This window comes from Centruroides sculpturatus, unplaced genomic scaffold (assembly GCF_000671375.1).
Source record: "Centruroides sculpturatus isolate CEXI.00-Female unplaced genomic scaffold, Cexi_2.0 scaffold196, whole genome shotgun sequence".
Classification (NCBI taxonomy): Eukaryota; Metazoa; Arthropoda; class Arachnida; order Scorpiones; family Buthidae; genus Centruroides; species Centruroides sculpturatus.
The window spans coordinates 240,960-258,357 of NW_019384362.1; the positions used below are offsets into that span (position 1 = coordinate 240,960).

The 17,398-nt window shown below is 26.2% G+C and overlaps 1 protein-coding gene across 1 annotated transcript in view; it reads left to right on the plus strand.

The window, feature by feature from the left end:
• LOC111641360 (receptor-type tyrosine-protein phosphatase alpha-like) overlaps positions 1-17,398 on the plus strand; it is a 372,536-nt gene that overhangs the window by 221,316 nt on the left and 133,822 nt on the right. The window contains exons 3-4 of the mRNA XM_023387510.1: positions 9,899-10,195; positions 16,760-17,053. Coding sequence (XP_023243278.1) covers positions 9,899-10,195; positions 16,760-17,053 — 591 coding nt within the window. The remainder of the gene's footprint in view (positions 1-9,898; positions 10,196-16,759; positions 17,054-17,398) is intronic.

The window sequence follows — 17,398 nt, forward strand, 5'->3', positions numbered from 1 at the left end:
GCTACTACAGAGAGGATGCTGAAAGTATTATTTCTTAAATCATATAGTCTAATTATTTATACCTATACTTCANATTTAAATTTATAATAATTAATTTTTTTTAATATATATATTTAAACATATTCTTTACATTTACACTTTTCAGTATTAATTCATTGTTTGTAGGCTATTATTATTTGAAATTTTGATGGGTTACGCAGTCTTGAGCTTAATTAAAGTTAAGGAAAACATTCTTAGGATGTGTGTGTGTGTGTGTACAGTACATACATATATACAATTTTTTTTTTCCTTTGTGACTGCCTAATTAAAATTTTATAACGTAGAGAATTGCTGTGAAGAATTTTATAGCTATTGTTTTATGTTTTATTAGTTCGCTACATTTTCAAGATGATGACACTTACAAGAACAGTATGCATGATTGACGCTGTTAAAGCGAGCGTTATATCGAAGTTTTGACTGTAATAATTATTTTAAAATTAAAAAAAAAATTATTTTTAGCGAGAATTTTAAAACGCTGATCATTGTTTAATTATAGCATCATTTTTTACTTATTGTATTCTCTATTAAGCAGCTCATGATGAAGAATTTAATAGGAAATCATTAAAAAAATATATTTTAATTATCGTTATTTTTTATATTGCGAGTTCGTTAAGCGTAAGGATGTCATAATTTAATCATTCCTAAAGCAAATAATATATTATTTTTTCATTAATTTCTTCTTTAACTATCCCAGATGAATTTTGGGTAAGAAAATATCAGCTTTTTTTTTCCTCTGTAGATTTTTATAAAATTGCGATATTCTAACTGAAGAAAAGAAAATTTTAAACATAAAATTGAAACTTCCTTCCATCTCCATTTAACGCTTCATTTAATGGCATTTTTAAAACTTTACTAAGCTTAACATTAAAGATTCTTGTTTGATAGAATCGATGTGTAATTATTTAAATTATACAATTTTAGCTCCTATAATTACTGATAGGTGATTGTATGCTTAAAGACTTCGCGTCTCCAGGGCCTTTAAATCATACTCGGCTCTTTCAACATTGCTTGATCCTCTTAAGCAAGCAAACAATATGCTTATAGCTGTTTAACTATGTAATTAAATTGTTAAGATATTTAAATACGCTTCTAGCCTCGGTTCATAACGTTTTAATTTACTCTCTGCAGCGTATAGACAGCTCCTTCCTCTCTTCAACATTTTTATAAGAGAAAACTCTTTAAATATTACATTCAGTGTATAACAAAGTTAANAATAAATTTTGATTGAAATTTTCTTTTTTTAAAGGATTTTCATCCTTTTTATGTAAGTGAAATCTTATCATCATTTTGATTTATTATTGTAAACATTACAAACAGACAGATCATATTTTAAAATTGATACATTGATAGCTCATCAATATCAATTTTATATAGCAAATTGAATTCATCATCATGTTTACATATATAATGTTTACTTTATAAAATCCATTTATATTACGTATATTTCTTCAGTATAAAATGTTCTACGCTTGTATAACGAATAATAAAGTTAATCTAAATGCTTTACTAATTTAACTTTCTGGATACTTGCTTAAGTTTAGGAATGAACATCAGTATCTTGTCGGTCGGTATGTGGGAAAAATGAAGGAAATTTTTTAAAAGTTTCACCTGATTTTTATCCTGTTTTAAGATTAGTTAAATGGTAGTTTCATGCATAAGCTTGCCTGGCTTTTGCTTAGAGCCTGGCACTTTTAGAGGCTTCTAAACGTACAAATATATCTTTATCGATGCATACAATTTTACGTAAGTTGTATCAAGTTGCAATTTTGTTTGGAACCTCATAATTTTAGGATCCTGGTCACGTTCAGATGTATCCTTGTTGATATTTTTTCAAGATATAGTTGTATCCAGCGATGGTTTTAGGCATAGGTAAGAGAGGTTTTTGATTAAGGCCTTAGACATACGTAAATATACGATTATTGATAATCTTTTTCGATGACGTGTAAGAGTCTCTCAAGTCTATCAAATGCAAACCTCAATTTAACACCATTATTTTTTACCTGTTAAACTGGTATTAAATCGAGTGTGGGGCTAAACTGAAGTATCTCGATGAGAATTGTGTATAGTAATGAGATCTAAAGACAACTTTGAATATGAAAATCACAAGATTTGGTGATAACATCATTTGCAAATTAAAAATCGTGAATTTAGTAATCCATGGCTATTATGTATTTAATATTTTGTGGGGCGGTCTGTTCACGATTGACGCTGTTAAAGCGAGCGTTATATCGAAGTTTTGACTGTAATAATTATTTTAAAATTAAAAAAAAAATTATTTTTAGCGAGAATTTTAAAACGCTGATCATTGTTTAATTATAGCATCATTTTTTACTTATTGTATTCTCTATTAAGCAGCTCATGATGAAGAATTTAATAGGAAATCATTAAAAAAATATATTTTAATTATCGTTATTTTTTATATTGCGAGTTCGTTAAGCGTAAGGATGTCATAATTTAATCATTCCTAAAGCAAATAATATATTATTTTTTCATTAATTTCTTCTTTAACTATCCCAGATGAATTTTGGGTAAGAAAATATCAGCTTTTTTTTTCCTCTGTAGATTTTTATAAAATTGCGATATTCTAACTGAAGAAAAGAAAATTTTAAACATAAAATTGAAACTTCCTTCCATCTCCATTTAACGCTTCATTTAATGGCATTTTTAAAACTTTACTAAGCTTAACATTAAAGATTCTTGTTTGATAGAATCGATGTGTAATTATTTAAATTATACAATTTTAGCTCCTATAATTACTGATAGGTGATTGTATGCTTAAAGACTTCGCGTCTCCAGGGCCTTTAAATCATACTCGGCTCTTTCAACATTGCTTGATCCTCTTAAGCAAGCAAACAATATGCTTATAGCTGTTTAACTATGTAATTAAATTGTTAAGATATTTAAATACGCTTCTAGCCTCGGTTCATAACGTTTTAATTTACTCTCTGCAGCGTATAGACAGCTCCTTCCTCTCTTCAACATTTTTATAAGAGAAAACTCTTTAAATATTACATTCAGTGTATAACAAAGTTAAAAGTTTATTAAATAAGTAAATTTTTAGTTACATAGTTTAAATTTTCAATATTTAACATTAAAAATTAAAAAATTTGAAGCTCATTTTATTAATAATCATGATTATAATTTTAAATATTTAAAAATTTTTATTTATATTATTACTTTCTTTAGATATTTCGCATCATTAATTTTTATTATTTTTTTATTTATTTTCTATGTAAATTTTTCTTATTTTTTATACATTTATGCATTTATAACATTTAGGTAACCTGTTTATATGGTAGTTGCCTCTGTATAATTACATTTATATTCCTTATAACCTTAATATCTATAAAAGAACTTTTTCATGATTACATTCCAACAAAATTTATTTAATAGATTCAACGTATATTAACATATATTGAGTTTGGCAGTGTAGGAATAAACTTTCAATTATATTTTTATGCTTAAAATATTAAAAATTACAAAACAATTTATAATTTTTCATATCAAATATGATATTTTCAAAGAATGAGTGAGATATTCAAATTGTTTCCTCATTGCAATTTTTGAATTTTTGCCAAAATATATACTTTTTTTAATGAATTTTTAAATACAGTATTTTCAATTGAAAATATTTTACAATAAAAAAGAATTTTTATTGTAAGTATGAAGTCTTTATATATAAAAAATAAAAAGTAAAAACAAAACTATATAAACATTTAATACAAACTTCAATACAGTTTTCAAAACATAAATATAAGAATGCAAATAAAATCAATTTTTTACTGTTAAAAGCACTTTCATAAATATTAAAATTTAAATTTATATCAAAAGTTTTTAAAATTTTAAATATATTTTAATCAAAACTTCATATTTAATTCTAAAATGATTTGTAATTTTTAAAGAAAATCTTCCGAAATTCATTAAAATCGCATTATTAAGTTATAAATATAAACATCGAATACCTTTTTAAATATCAAAATATTTATATAAAAAGCAAGTTTTTATGATAAAACTATAAAAATTTTTATACAAGAACCAAATCTAAACAATTCTTGAAATTTAAAAAAAATAGAACAAAAATGCAATTAAATTACATAAAATAATAATTTAAATTTAAAAAAATACGATTTTTATGTAAGAAAACACGAATCTAAAGCCATTCTCTGTATTAAAAAAGTGATTTTTTTGATTTTCTGAATAAAAATTTAAATTTAATTTATATAAAATAATGATTTATTTAAATTTATAATAATTAATTTTTTTAATATATATATTTAAACATATTCTTTACATTTACACTTTTCAGTATTAATTCATTGTTTGTAGGCTATTATTATTTGAAATTTTGATGGGTTACGCAGTCTTGAGCTTAATTAAAGTTAAGGAAAACATTCTTAGGATGTGTGTGTGTGTGTGTACAGTACATACATATATACAATTTTTTTTTTCCTTTGTGACTGCCTAATTAAAATTTTATAACGTAGAGAATTGCTGTGAAGAATTTTATAGCTATTGTTTTATGTTTTATTAGTTCGCTACATTTTCAAGATGATGACACTTACAAGAACAGTATGAAGTTTAATAATGAAATTATTTCTAGTAATTTTTAATGGTCTTTTTTTAATTTTATTTTTAATTTTTTGAATGTAGTCATCGATCTTCTACGATTTTAAAATGTCAACTGTCACTTTTAAACATCTTCAAAGAGAATTTTTATCTAAACTTTTACAAATTTTTCAATTTCTTCTTCTTCTTTAAGGTTTTTCTTATTCTAAATAAAAACGGTTCAAACTTAAATTCGTTTTTTTAAAGCTATATTTTACTTTAAAAAATTAAGTTTATATAAAAGATCTTTCGCTAATAATATCTACAAAGTTTACAAATTGCCTTTTGTAAGGATTAAAAAACAAGAAAAAAAAAATGTTTGTTTGGAAGTTTAACAGAATTTTTCTTTAGCTTTTTTCTAGTTTAAAAATTTCAAGAAAATTTTAATCCACCAATCAAAATTCTTTACTTGGAAATTGATTTTAAAATTCATAAATTCAGTTTTCTAGAGATTAGCATGTTAATTTTTCTATGTATCGATCTGTTTTGCAAACATCTTTACACTCACTCCATTGAATAGCATAGGGATAAATTCGACATGAAGAGGTTAATCAACGATACAGCATACTAAGAGAGAGTTAATATAGACTTGTATATTAGAATTCAAGTGATAATTAGACAGAAATAGCCGATTAAAATTTGTTAATTAGAATTTTATCTTAAGAGGGATTAACAAATTACATCTGTTAGTTCAATTATTGATTATGTTTGATTACATCCTATACAATTTAATTTATTTTTAAAAGTATAATAAATTCACTTTATAAAATTTCATTTTAAAATAAATAATTTCATTGGTTTAATCTTTAATTTCAACTGTTTAAATACATCACCAATGAAATTTTTCTTTAAATAAAATACCTTGTTCAATTAATTTTTTAAAAAATATATTAAATTCACTTTATAAAATTCCATTTTTAATAAATATTTTTATTGTTTTATAACTTATAATTTAAATTATAACTTAATTTCTGTAAGGGGAGGAACATTTTATTGATTATGATTCTTTGATTTTTCTATCTCTTCTAAAGTCTTTAATATTAATTTATTAAAATAAGTAAGAAAAATAATTAAAAAATTGTTTAAATATTTAAAAAAACTTTATAATAAATTTTTTAAATTGAATTTTTATTTAGTTCCTTAAATTTTGATATGTATAGAAGACATTTAAATGTATGAAAACTTAATTCAAATGTCCTTCCTCTCTGCATATTTTGTATAAAATATGAAGTGTAAATTTTTTTATATATAGAGACCTCATAAATATTACTTATAACTATAATAAATCTTCATAATATGATAAAGAATGTTAAGATTAGTATATTTTTCTTACTTTATGGAGTTATAATTAGAATTCATTGTAGATCAAGATACTTAATCTTATATAGATTGATGTCTTGAAGATTAGCTAAAGCTTACATTTGTTCTCATCATCAATAAGTAGATACATTTGTTACTTTACGCATCTATATTTTATTATTTAAAAAAATATTATTAGAAGTATTTGGAAGTAGTTTTCACTCAAACGTCGATTTGGAAACACCGTTTGTTCTCCTCTGAAACTGGCACTAAATCGAGTGTGGCGCTAAGTTGAAGCACTTTAAGCAATAAGAATTTTTTATACTTAATAGTCTGTCAGGTTTGAATTTGAGCGTTGAAAGTCACGCGATTTGTCATTTTTAATATTTAGTAATTCACAGAGGCTGAAGAGTTTCTTATTTAATATTACATAAAGCGCATAAACTTGTATAATATCACATATAGCGCCAGTGTATACTTGTGACAGGATCTTTCTCTTTTGGGAAAAATCCTTTTTTCAATTATATATTAGCGCATTATGAGGATGCTATTTACGAGTTCACTATACTGAGGTTTGACTGTATTTTAATACTAAATAATAGTAGACTACTTTTTAAATTAAATACTACTAATAAAATTAAAGTTGGGAAGTTGAGGTGCTCTCTTTAAGTTACTCGGCGTGGAATTATTTTAAAATATCATAGGATTGGTACTTACTGTATATTATTATTATTTATTTAGTACAAGGTTATTTTATACCCTTTGTATGGGAAACATAGAAAAAAAAAAGAAAATACCGAACAAACATGTCCAAAAACAGAAACAAATACAGTAAATATAATAAATTGTATATCAGCTTCAAATTCGTAGATACAAAATCCAATACATAAAATTCAATAATCATTACGTATACGAAACATCCAATGCATTAGTACAATTTCAATACATAAATAAAATATCCAATACAAAAATATAATTACAAATACATTAATACAAAATCCCATACCTGGTAATCAATACATAATATTCATACAAAATTAACCAGTAAACAAGCTATGACAAACTGTGACGACCTGATGCCATAACAATAGAAATGAACACAAATTATTAAAACTATATATATATATTTATTTATTTAAATACCTATCTCTGATGTAAATTATAACGATTCCATCGTTTACAATGTTGAGAAAAGGATGTGGCGGTGACATGTAAGCTTATCAGTTTAAAAATTGTCAAAGATATCAAAATCAAAACTGAAGGTGTTAGTAAATAGTTTTAAAGATCGATAAAATTACAATCGACAAGAGAATTTTGAGATGTAAACTGTGTGATGTTACCATAAATTTGGATGAAAAGCATCTCTCTTCACGGATTAAGCAACATATTAACTATGCAAAACATATTTCCAAAAAGGAAAGAAATGACGGGCAGAGTTTTGTTTTGGACAATGCAAGCAAGAAGAATGAATTTTTAAGTGAACTGGCTACAGTTTTAATACAGTCGGGGATCGCTCTTAATAAGATTAATTATTCCGCTTTCGAAAACTTCCTAGAAAAGTATACCAAGCACTCAATCCCTGATCAAAGGACGTTAAGGAAAAGCTATGTGCATCCTGCATATGAAGTAAAAAAATGCAGGTAATAGTAGAAAACAACCTAGTCTTTTCTATTGTGGATGAAACAACGGATGTGCTAAAAAGTTACGTGCTGAACATTCTCGTCAGTCCGTTAACAAAGATTACAGAACAAACCATGCTGTTAAGAGTTTACGAATTAAAAAAGACAAATTCCACAACTGTTACTCAGGCCTTCAATGATGCATGGGCTTAATTTTAAAACTCTGTCATTCTGTATGAAAACGTTTGGTTACTTGTAACAGACCAGGCATCATACATGCTAAGTGCCTGCACAAATATAAAGTTGATGTATCTTGAGATATGTCACTTGTATTTTTCATTATTTCAACATCAATTAGGGCAGCATTTTCTGGGCCAATGATTTCATTTCGGAAATTTTGATTAAATGTCTAGCGAATATCTATAAAAAGAGATAACTGATCACTCACAAAACACCCTGCAAAAGCTAGTGGGCAAGTGGATTCGAGTGGCTTGTTTTTATGCCCAAAATTTATCATCTAGGAGCTTTCAATGATAAACCGGACGAAAAGTCTTCAGTGGCCGCAATGAAACTCAAGAGTGCAGTGATACAAGAAGCCATGCGAAAAGAACTTTACACTAAATTTACACAAGTTCTTGTGCAGTTCAATCTTTAGGCTAGAGAGAGACGTTCTATCTGCTAAGATGCATGGGAGATTTCTAAACACGCCAAAAACCAGTTTCAATGGATTTACTCAGAAAAAATGTGAATATTCAAAATATAAAATTCGTGACTCTCTTCACTCACAAAATTTAGAGTCTTTAGTGAAAACTAAATACGCCCCTCTCATACCTGTTGATGTTGAGAGATCGTTTTCGTAGTTCAAAGATTTATTTTCCTCGCATCGTCTGCGGCTGACCATGGAGAATGTAGAAGGACTGCGTGTTTGCAAGTATAATACTTTTCTGTTTGTAAACTGTGAAACTGATGGAAAGATATTTAGAAAATGACTGATTTGAATTTTGTATCACTTTTCCCAGTTTTGCGTATTTTATATATACTAACCAAATATGAAACTTAATTTTTTAAACACTTAATGAACTATCAATACACCTTCTGTTGCTGAGAAATGTTTATTAAACAAAACACTAACGTTTTCAACCTAATACAATAGGCTTTACGTTCGAATTTCAGGTTAACTGAAATTTGAACGTAAAGCCTATTGTATTAGGCTTTACGTTCGAATTTCGACGTATTTTTAAAAATTTAACATTTTAACGACGGAACGTTCGGGCATTTTACATTTAAATTTAAAAACGAAAATATTAGATAAATTAACAAATAAATAATAAAATAAAATGTATTAAATAAACTATAATAATGACAATATAAATTATAATAAAATATATAAAATAAAATACACAAAAAATGCATCCAAGTATTAGGGCAGGTGTGGACTAAGAATTTCTATATTTTAATTTTTCTTTTATGTATAATTTTCATGCAGAAGCCAATCCATCCGCATCATTGGCATTAATACAACCATCCTTTAATTTACTTTTATAGATTTTAATTTTTTCTTCGTGCATTGCTAATGACGGGGAACGCATGGCCCTGAGGATAGTCTATGTATACATCTATTGGCAATAAAATGAAGATTTTACTTTTGTATACTTTTAGGAACACTTTTTTCTGAGAAATTTCGTTACCTTTTAGCTCCCTTTTTAATAGAAAATTTGCTTGTCAATTTCCTAAGTTTAATAATAATACTCGTACTTATTTAAGATTTACTAATCGTATTGTTAATATTATTTAATTTTTCTATTTAACTATATTTTAGAAATTTTATAATTAATTTCTTAAATTGATTTTTAATATTTAGAGACGTTTTCTTAAATTTATTATGAAAATAATACATAATTACTTTTATTTAATTTATTAAAAGTTAATATTTTATTACAAATTTATTAAAAATGTATGCTGGAAGTTTGTTTAAGCATATAAATTTTTAACTGACTTAAATAATAATTAAAGTTTTATAAAAATTTAATTATATTTTACAAATATAGTTTAGTATTTAATGCTTTGACTTAAAAATAAATTAAAATAAAATAAGTAAACAGATAAATAGTTAGCTCAAAAGTCAGTTAGCCGAAATATATTTTAGCATTTTTTAAACAGGTTTGAAACAAGGATAGCCCTGTTAACTGTCTTTTGGGCTACCGTATTCATAAATGCGATTTTATACACATTTGGAATTAAAGATGCCTTCAATTTTCTGGTTATTTATGAAATAAATGTAGAAGAAATTGGAATAGAATTATTCGAAACAAATAATAGAATTGTTATATTTTCAGTTCCTACATCGGTAGAAGTGGGCCAGAACGAAACGTCTGAAGAAGTGAATAAGAAAGTGAACCTAACATGTCAAGGATACGGTTATCCTCAACCATCTATGAACTGGTACAAAGATGGAGAATTATTAGAACCAGAGGAGGGACGTTTAGATATTCAAGTGAATATAACAAATAAAGAACGTCTGTTTGGTACTGTAATGATTCACAATATCGTACGTGAAGACAACGGAACATACGATTGCGAAATCATTAGCAAATATAATACCTCCATAGGATCACAAGACATGTTAGTCCTGGGTAGGTTCTATTTATTTAATTAATTACTAGATTTCAACAGGTGTTGAATTCACGTACGCAAGTGTGTATACATTTGGATATCACACTGGGTTTAATGGGCGTTACCGGAAGTGTAACGTTATGTACGTGACTAGAAATATCGTTTGAATTAGTTTAGAGCATTATTGTAAATTACAATTTCCTTAATAAGTTCAAAATTACGTTATTTCGAAGTTGTTTCAATGTGTTGTAGCTACTGAATAATTATTTAGAAATAAAATTTTTCATTCTAGATTTAATACAATGGTACATATCTTTAATTTAGCTACATAAAGTAAATAAAGATGTAAAGTGTATCTAACTAGATTTTATGGTAGAAAGTTTGTGTTAACAATCACTGTATTAGATTATATCTAACAGAGTGGTTAGATTGTATCTTAACACAGCGGTTCTTACCCTGTGAGGTGTGTCTCCCCAGGGAAGTTGTAAAGAGGATACAAGAGAAGTATGATGTGCTTCCTAGAACATTTTTACAATTGTTTTTTCACTAGATGAAATTCTAACTTGAAAAAGGATAAGAAGTTTAAACATTAAGTTCAATTTCAGGGATAGAGTGAAGGAAAAATATTATGAATCTCTGTTCTAACATATCTAGATCTGCTTTGTACTGTACTGTACATCCATATTCATTCTAAGTAAATTTATATTATCGTATCTACTTGCAATGAACCTTTATAGTTAGACCTAAAGTACTGTGGATATTGTTTAAAGTATACACAATTAAATCTTTAAATTTAATTATGTCTTTTCAATGAAATTCATCCGCTTTCAATCTATAATGTAATTTCAGCAAATGTTGAGAACGTGTAACAAAATCAATACCACAATATCCACAGTTCAGATATATTCAGCACAATTTTGAAATTTATAAGAAAATTTTTAGTAAAGTCTTTTAACGGATTTAAGCGTAAGCATTAATAAATATAAAATTTACTTTTTATAAATCCTATCAGATATAATATAAGGTTTTGAAATTAAGAATCTTTTAGATATGATGGTTAAAAACGAAGAAAATCAGAAAATTTGTGCTACTATTATGGAATTTTATGAAGCTTACTATGACTTATTTCATTATTGTCTAATAAAAAATAAAAAATATATTCAAGAAAATATATAAAACTGTAATTAAATAAATTAACATATTTCTCTATTTTTAATATTCTGTTTGATAATACGCATTAATAATTTCTCATGGAAATCATACATTGCTATCACGTTCTCGACGTTTCTGTGCAGTCATTTAGAGAATCTTTAACAATTTTATCCTCAAACCTCTCCTGAAAATGAACTTGATGTTTATAGTTTCTATCCTTTCCCAAATTATAATTCTATCTAATAAGAAAACAATTGCAAAAAACAGAAAGAAATTTATGAGGGGAAAGTTATACTTTCCCTTTGTATCTTTCCTGAGAAGACACTCGAATATATCTTTTCAGGAAGACCACTATGTAAAATATAATCTAGCATAGATTCTTAAAAGCATTTATTAAAAGCAAAATAACAAATACAATTTTCATGAAACGTTGTATGAAAAGACTTTCGAAGATACAGCGATGTGTTAGTATATAATTTAATTACAATTTTCTTATGTAAACAAGAATAAAATCACGGAGGAAAATGGCAAAATGTCCACAATGATTGTACAAGAACAAATTGAAAACACGATAACAGAACGATTTTCATGAAAAGTTATTAAATCACTAATTATGTATATCGCTGTCTGTAAAATATTCAAAAATAGAGTAATGTGTTAATATAATTATCTAGTGAAAGGCAGAAATTTGTTCATTTTACAGAACTGGATCATTGGAATAATGTGTTAGCCAAGATCCATTATAATCACATTACCCAGAGGCAAAAGAAACTGTTTTATTTCAAACATGACGTCAGACATAATTACTTTAACTACTTACTTTATAATTTGATTAACAATCGCTAGCTTTGGTAATTAAACAATGAGCAGATTAATTATTGAAAAAAATGAAATAAAATAAAATAAATCAACATTTTGAGTCATTGAATAATATTTAATATTACTAAAAATGATTCATTTTCAGCTTTTAAAGATATGCATACTCTGTCTCTGACGTTTCCTTCTACGTCATCTGCGATAATAAATCATTGCTTGGTTGAAGTGTCAGAGTAATCCCCTATCTTAACTCCACAACTTTTGGAGGTGAAAAGTCCAGAAAAGTTCGCAAGTAGAAGAATTTTTCTTGCATTTCTATACATATACATACAAACATGTGAAGGTTTTATAACAATAAACTTCTTAAAACTTTACCCTCCCCTTCTCCCTTTTGCTTAGTATTTAGGTTGAGTTTTAAGTCATCGATCACCCTGCAAACGTTGCTCGTCTTTAATTGTAATTGTCAATTTTGGTACACAGAACCAAACTCATCGTCATCTGGTGAAAACTCATTAACGACTCTCTATAACGGTTAATTGAACAGCTGCCAGGACATGTGACTGGCTTGTCACGTGATTATTCGTTCAAGACGTTAGATGAACGGTCTTTTTTAGTTCTTGTGATGATTATATCAATAATAACGTTGACCGTAAAGATTTTTAGTTAATTGACATAAGATAGTGAATGAAAAGTATTAACTCTTCGCTGGAAATTTGTTTTAAAAAATCATCAAATATTTAAAGGGAAAAATGTGATTTGTTTTAATATTTGTATAATTATTGAATGAGAAATCAAGTTTTAATTATAATACTTAATATAAAATAAAATAATTATTTTATTGATTTTTAATTAATGAAATTGGTTGCTAATCACTAGATAAAGATAGCTTCCATTAAGAGAAGATATTCTTGTAAATACTGCTTATAATGCAGTAAAAATCACGTAAATATTAAAATTTACTAGTTTTCGATCTCAACTTTTAAATTTTAAAACATAAATATGCAAAATATTAAGGTTTTAAGCTGTATAATCTACTTAAATACATAAACTGCAATTCAGGAATTAAGGAATTCACAACCTTATTTTTAAAAAGCTAAATTAATTTGCATAAAATATAGATTCCTATATTAAAATAAACAATTTATTTATAATTAATACAAACAAAATATAAATTATTTAACTACTGTAAAGCCTCAATTTTTTAATGGTCTTATGTACTGTACAATACAGCTTTCATACTGCAACTCATTTATTATTATAATTTTACTTAAAGTTATAATTAGTATACTATAATTATAAAATGTAAAGTATTTTGTGTAAGATAAATAAGTTACATGTTTATATTTCCTTTTAAACATTTATTTATCATTATAATTTCTCTGCGAAAGATTAAAGTTCTCCATTAAAAAAGTTTGCTTTGATAGTAATATAAGAGGAAAGTTTTCAATTTTAAAACTAAAAATATCTTTAAAATTTGAATAAAATGAGGAAATTTTAAAAATGAAAAATGATTTTAAGTAAAAGCTTCAATGAATAAAATTACTTTTCTAAAAGTATCACATGTTCCAGAATGGATTAAAACAGATCAAATGACACTGATTTTAAATATAAAGGATTCTTAAATTTATAAATCTTTGAATAAACATTTTATAAGAGATCAATTTAAAGTAATTTTTATGATGATTTTAATTCTTTTGTCATTTATTTTCAAAGATCAAATCAAAAACGTCAACAACAATTCTTAACATAATTATCATTTTTCTTTTTAAAGTCTCATAAATACAAAAATATATTTTATAATCAATTAAAAATTAATTAACTACTGCTTAAAAATAAATTTTTAATTACTAAAATGTAAAAGTTTTCAAATTTTATGTTCAAGTATAGGCATACATTTCTTTAATTGAGTTAATGAAGCATTTTAATAAAAATAATAATTTTATTAAGATTTAAAATGTTTATACTTAATTTTTAAGCTGTAAATTAATAGAATTAAATTAATTTTAATTTAGTTATGTATGGAATAACTTAAAAAGTATTTTTTATAATTTTTTTTTAATCGAAATTAGTACATGATAATTAGGATCTAATTGAGATTTGTTATGCCTCTAAAGCAGTGTTCAGCAAACTTGCCTCAAGTGTTCCACAAAAAAAAACTAATTTTTAAACGTTTTTATTGCAAATTTATTCCAATTTTCTACAACATATTACTTTATTCATAGACAATTCCGTGCTTCTATTTTATTCAATACAATAAAGTTTATTATTTTATTGCTTCATTGTGTCGTGAGAATAGTAAACACGAAATTGCTTATCGATTTTTGAATATATTGATACTAATGCTCCGTGTAATAAAAAGTATATGAATGATGTTCCCCGGCCTCAGAAAGATTAAGAACTACTGCTCTAAACTATAATACATAAGATCTTACCTCTACTAAATAGTTATAAAGTTAAAAACACGAGGCCCTAAACTGGCCTTAATTATAATGTATTTAGCAATTCTGATATATTTAGCAATTTTATTGTTAGTTAGTATATTATAATTAGGGCTGCATTTAGACTTCTTGCTCTAAGTTGTATAAGATGCATCATTAGCAAGTAGTAATAAATTTAAAAGCACAAGGCCCTAAACTATAGCTTATTTATCTTATATATAAATTTGCTGATTTTTATGAGAAATTTTCTAATAATATAAGTATAAAATTGCAAATAATTTGTAAGAAAATCAAGAATAATTTTGAATTCTTAACAAAATTGAACTATTTCACTGTTACATTAATTAATATAAGCCAAGAAAATCTAATGTAGTAAGTCAGAACAGTAAAATTGAAAAGAGGAAAAGAAAATCTTTGTTCAACAACGTCTAATTCTTATCTTTCGTCTTTCTTCTCTTGGGACTTTGGAAATCGAATCCTTTTCCAAGACTAACGACTGTTAAAAGTAAACACGAATTGATTTAATTATCCTTACTCTATTTTGTACAATTAATTTTAATAGTATTAATGTAATCATTTCGACATCACTTATACTTTTTAAAGTTTATTCTAAGATTTACACTAAGGTTTCTAAGGTAAAATTTGTTTCGATGTTTTGATTAATTTTTTAAAAAATTTAATTTAAAGCTTAAAATGTATAATGTTTGTAGAGTTAAAAAAACACATGAATATAGTTTTACACATATATTTAGCATTGAGGTAATTACTTTCAAATTATTTTTACTACTAATTTAAATAATTTATATTCTAATTTAGTGAAAACAAAGCTTGAGTCTCATGACTTCTGTTTATAAACGAGTCATTTAAATTTTGTGTAATGTTTATAGAGGAATACCTTTTATTTCCTATTCGTTTGGGAGTTGTTTCACTTAGAATCTTGAGGAGCTTCATTAAGAAAGAATTAGAGCGTAGACTTCAAATGCAAATTTTTGCTTCTCTCGATCGACATTAAATTGGGAAAACGTTTGTCATTGTAACTAAAGGAATTGTTTTTTGTTTTTTTTATATAAACTTTTTTTTTCTAAACGTTGATTTTAGATAGGAATCTCTTATCATCTACTCCTATGCACAATGCAAAGATAATATACTTTACTTTGTTCTTTATCTCCTCCTGACACAACGGTAAACGTTTAGTTTAATTGAAGAAAAGTTTTATAGAAAAACGATTTTCATCTTTGCTTGAAAAGAAAATAAGAATTTCTGTTATCCAACCTCCTCCCACTCTTTCGCAATTTTTAATTAAACTTTGAATAACGCTTTTTCTAGAATTTGTTTATATGCAACGGGTTTTATACAGGATTTGCTTTATAAAAGAAATTAAACAATAGTTTTGATGAGTTTTAGAAATAGGAGTGAATGAGGATTTACTCAGATCCTACTTATCTCGCCAGGTTTGTTTCCAATAGTCTTTTCTTCTTCTTAATACTTGTAAAAGAAATATCACAGTCCCAGGACAGATTAATCTTCAACGACTTCCAACGACTAATTTAGGGAAAGGTGACAGAGTAATCTTTATATCCGGAATCACATTCGTTGCTCTCAAAACACCCATTCATCAAAATCTTTATATATCTCTTCACACTTTTTAGTGATTAAAAAAAAAGGATAATGTTAGCACTTCGTTCGTCCGGATGTCCGTATTTGTTTGATGAATATCTCGTAAACTATTTGACGTGAACATTTGAAATTTTTAACAAGATTTTATAGACTAAATCTTCCTTCACGTGCTAAAATTTTTTCTTGGTTAAACTAAGAGATTATATAAAATTTTGATTTGTCTTTGTATAACATTGAAATTACGTTTAAGCATTAGGTGGGTTGGTTTGTGCACAAGTATGTACAGCATAAAGTAATTTAAAGACGTGTTTTCTAATATAAACAGAAAAGTATACTTAAAAATTAAATTTTACATGATTCAGCATATTTTATTCAATTTAAAAGTTGTAGTGAAGGCCTTAAAATAGCTATTTACGTTCGAATACGATTAAAAACGAGAATTTTTGTGAAAGAACCATGATATAAATAAAATTTCGTTTAATTTATACTTAAATTGAAAATAATAGGCTTTGTATTTTATGTAAGTGTAAGAATCTAAATTTTAACAATTATTCCTCACAGAACGTCCCGAAGTTACGGTGGATTCGGTACAGCCGCTGGATTCAAGAACGGCACTCCTGAAATGGCACCTACGCTATCGAACCAATTCACCAGTCAAACATTTTCATCTCCAAGTGAAGAACTTTAGTACCGGTGTTGATTGGTTGGATGTCGATGACAAGATCCCTCCGAACGCAACTAACTATACAGTCAGGTACTTGGCACCAGCCATGACTTATGGCTTCCAACTGGCAGCCGTTAACGATCTCGGATCCAGCAAATGGGAAGTTATGAATGTCACCATGCCTGCCGACGGTAATTTATACTTTTCATATTAATCGCTTCTTTTTTCTCCTCTACACTATTATAAGCATGTATCGTAAATAGTTCTGAAGCCATTTTCTATAGAATGATCCTCGTTTGGTCAACCAAGAATCGTATTGCTGTATTATAAGAGAAGGGGAGAAAATATTTTCCCACTGCTGAATTTTTACCTTCTTTTTATAGATTTTTCTTTGAGTATAAAACATATTCTTTTGATGGAAATTCCACAATATAATTGTTATGAATTAAATATGGCACATCTACGGTATATGTATATATATATATATATATATATACTTGACAACAGAATAACTTAATTATTATTTTTTTATAAAT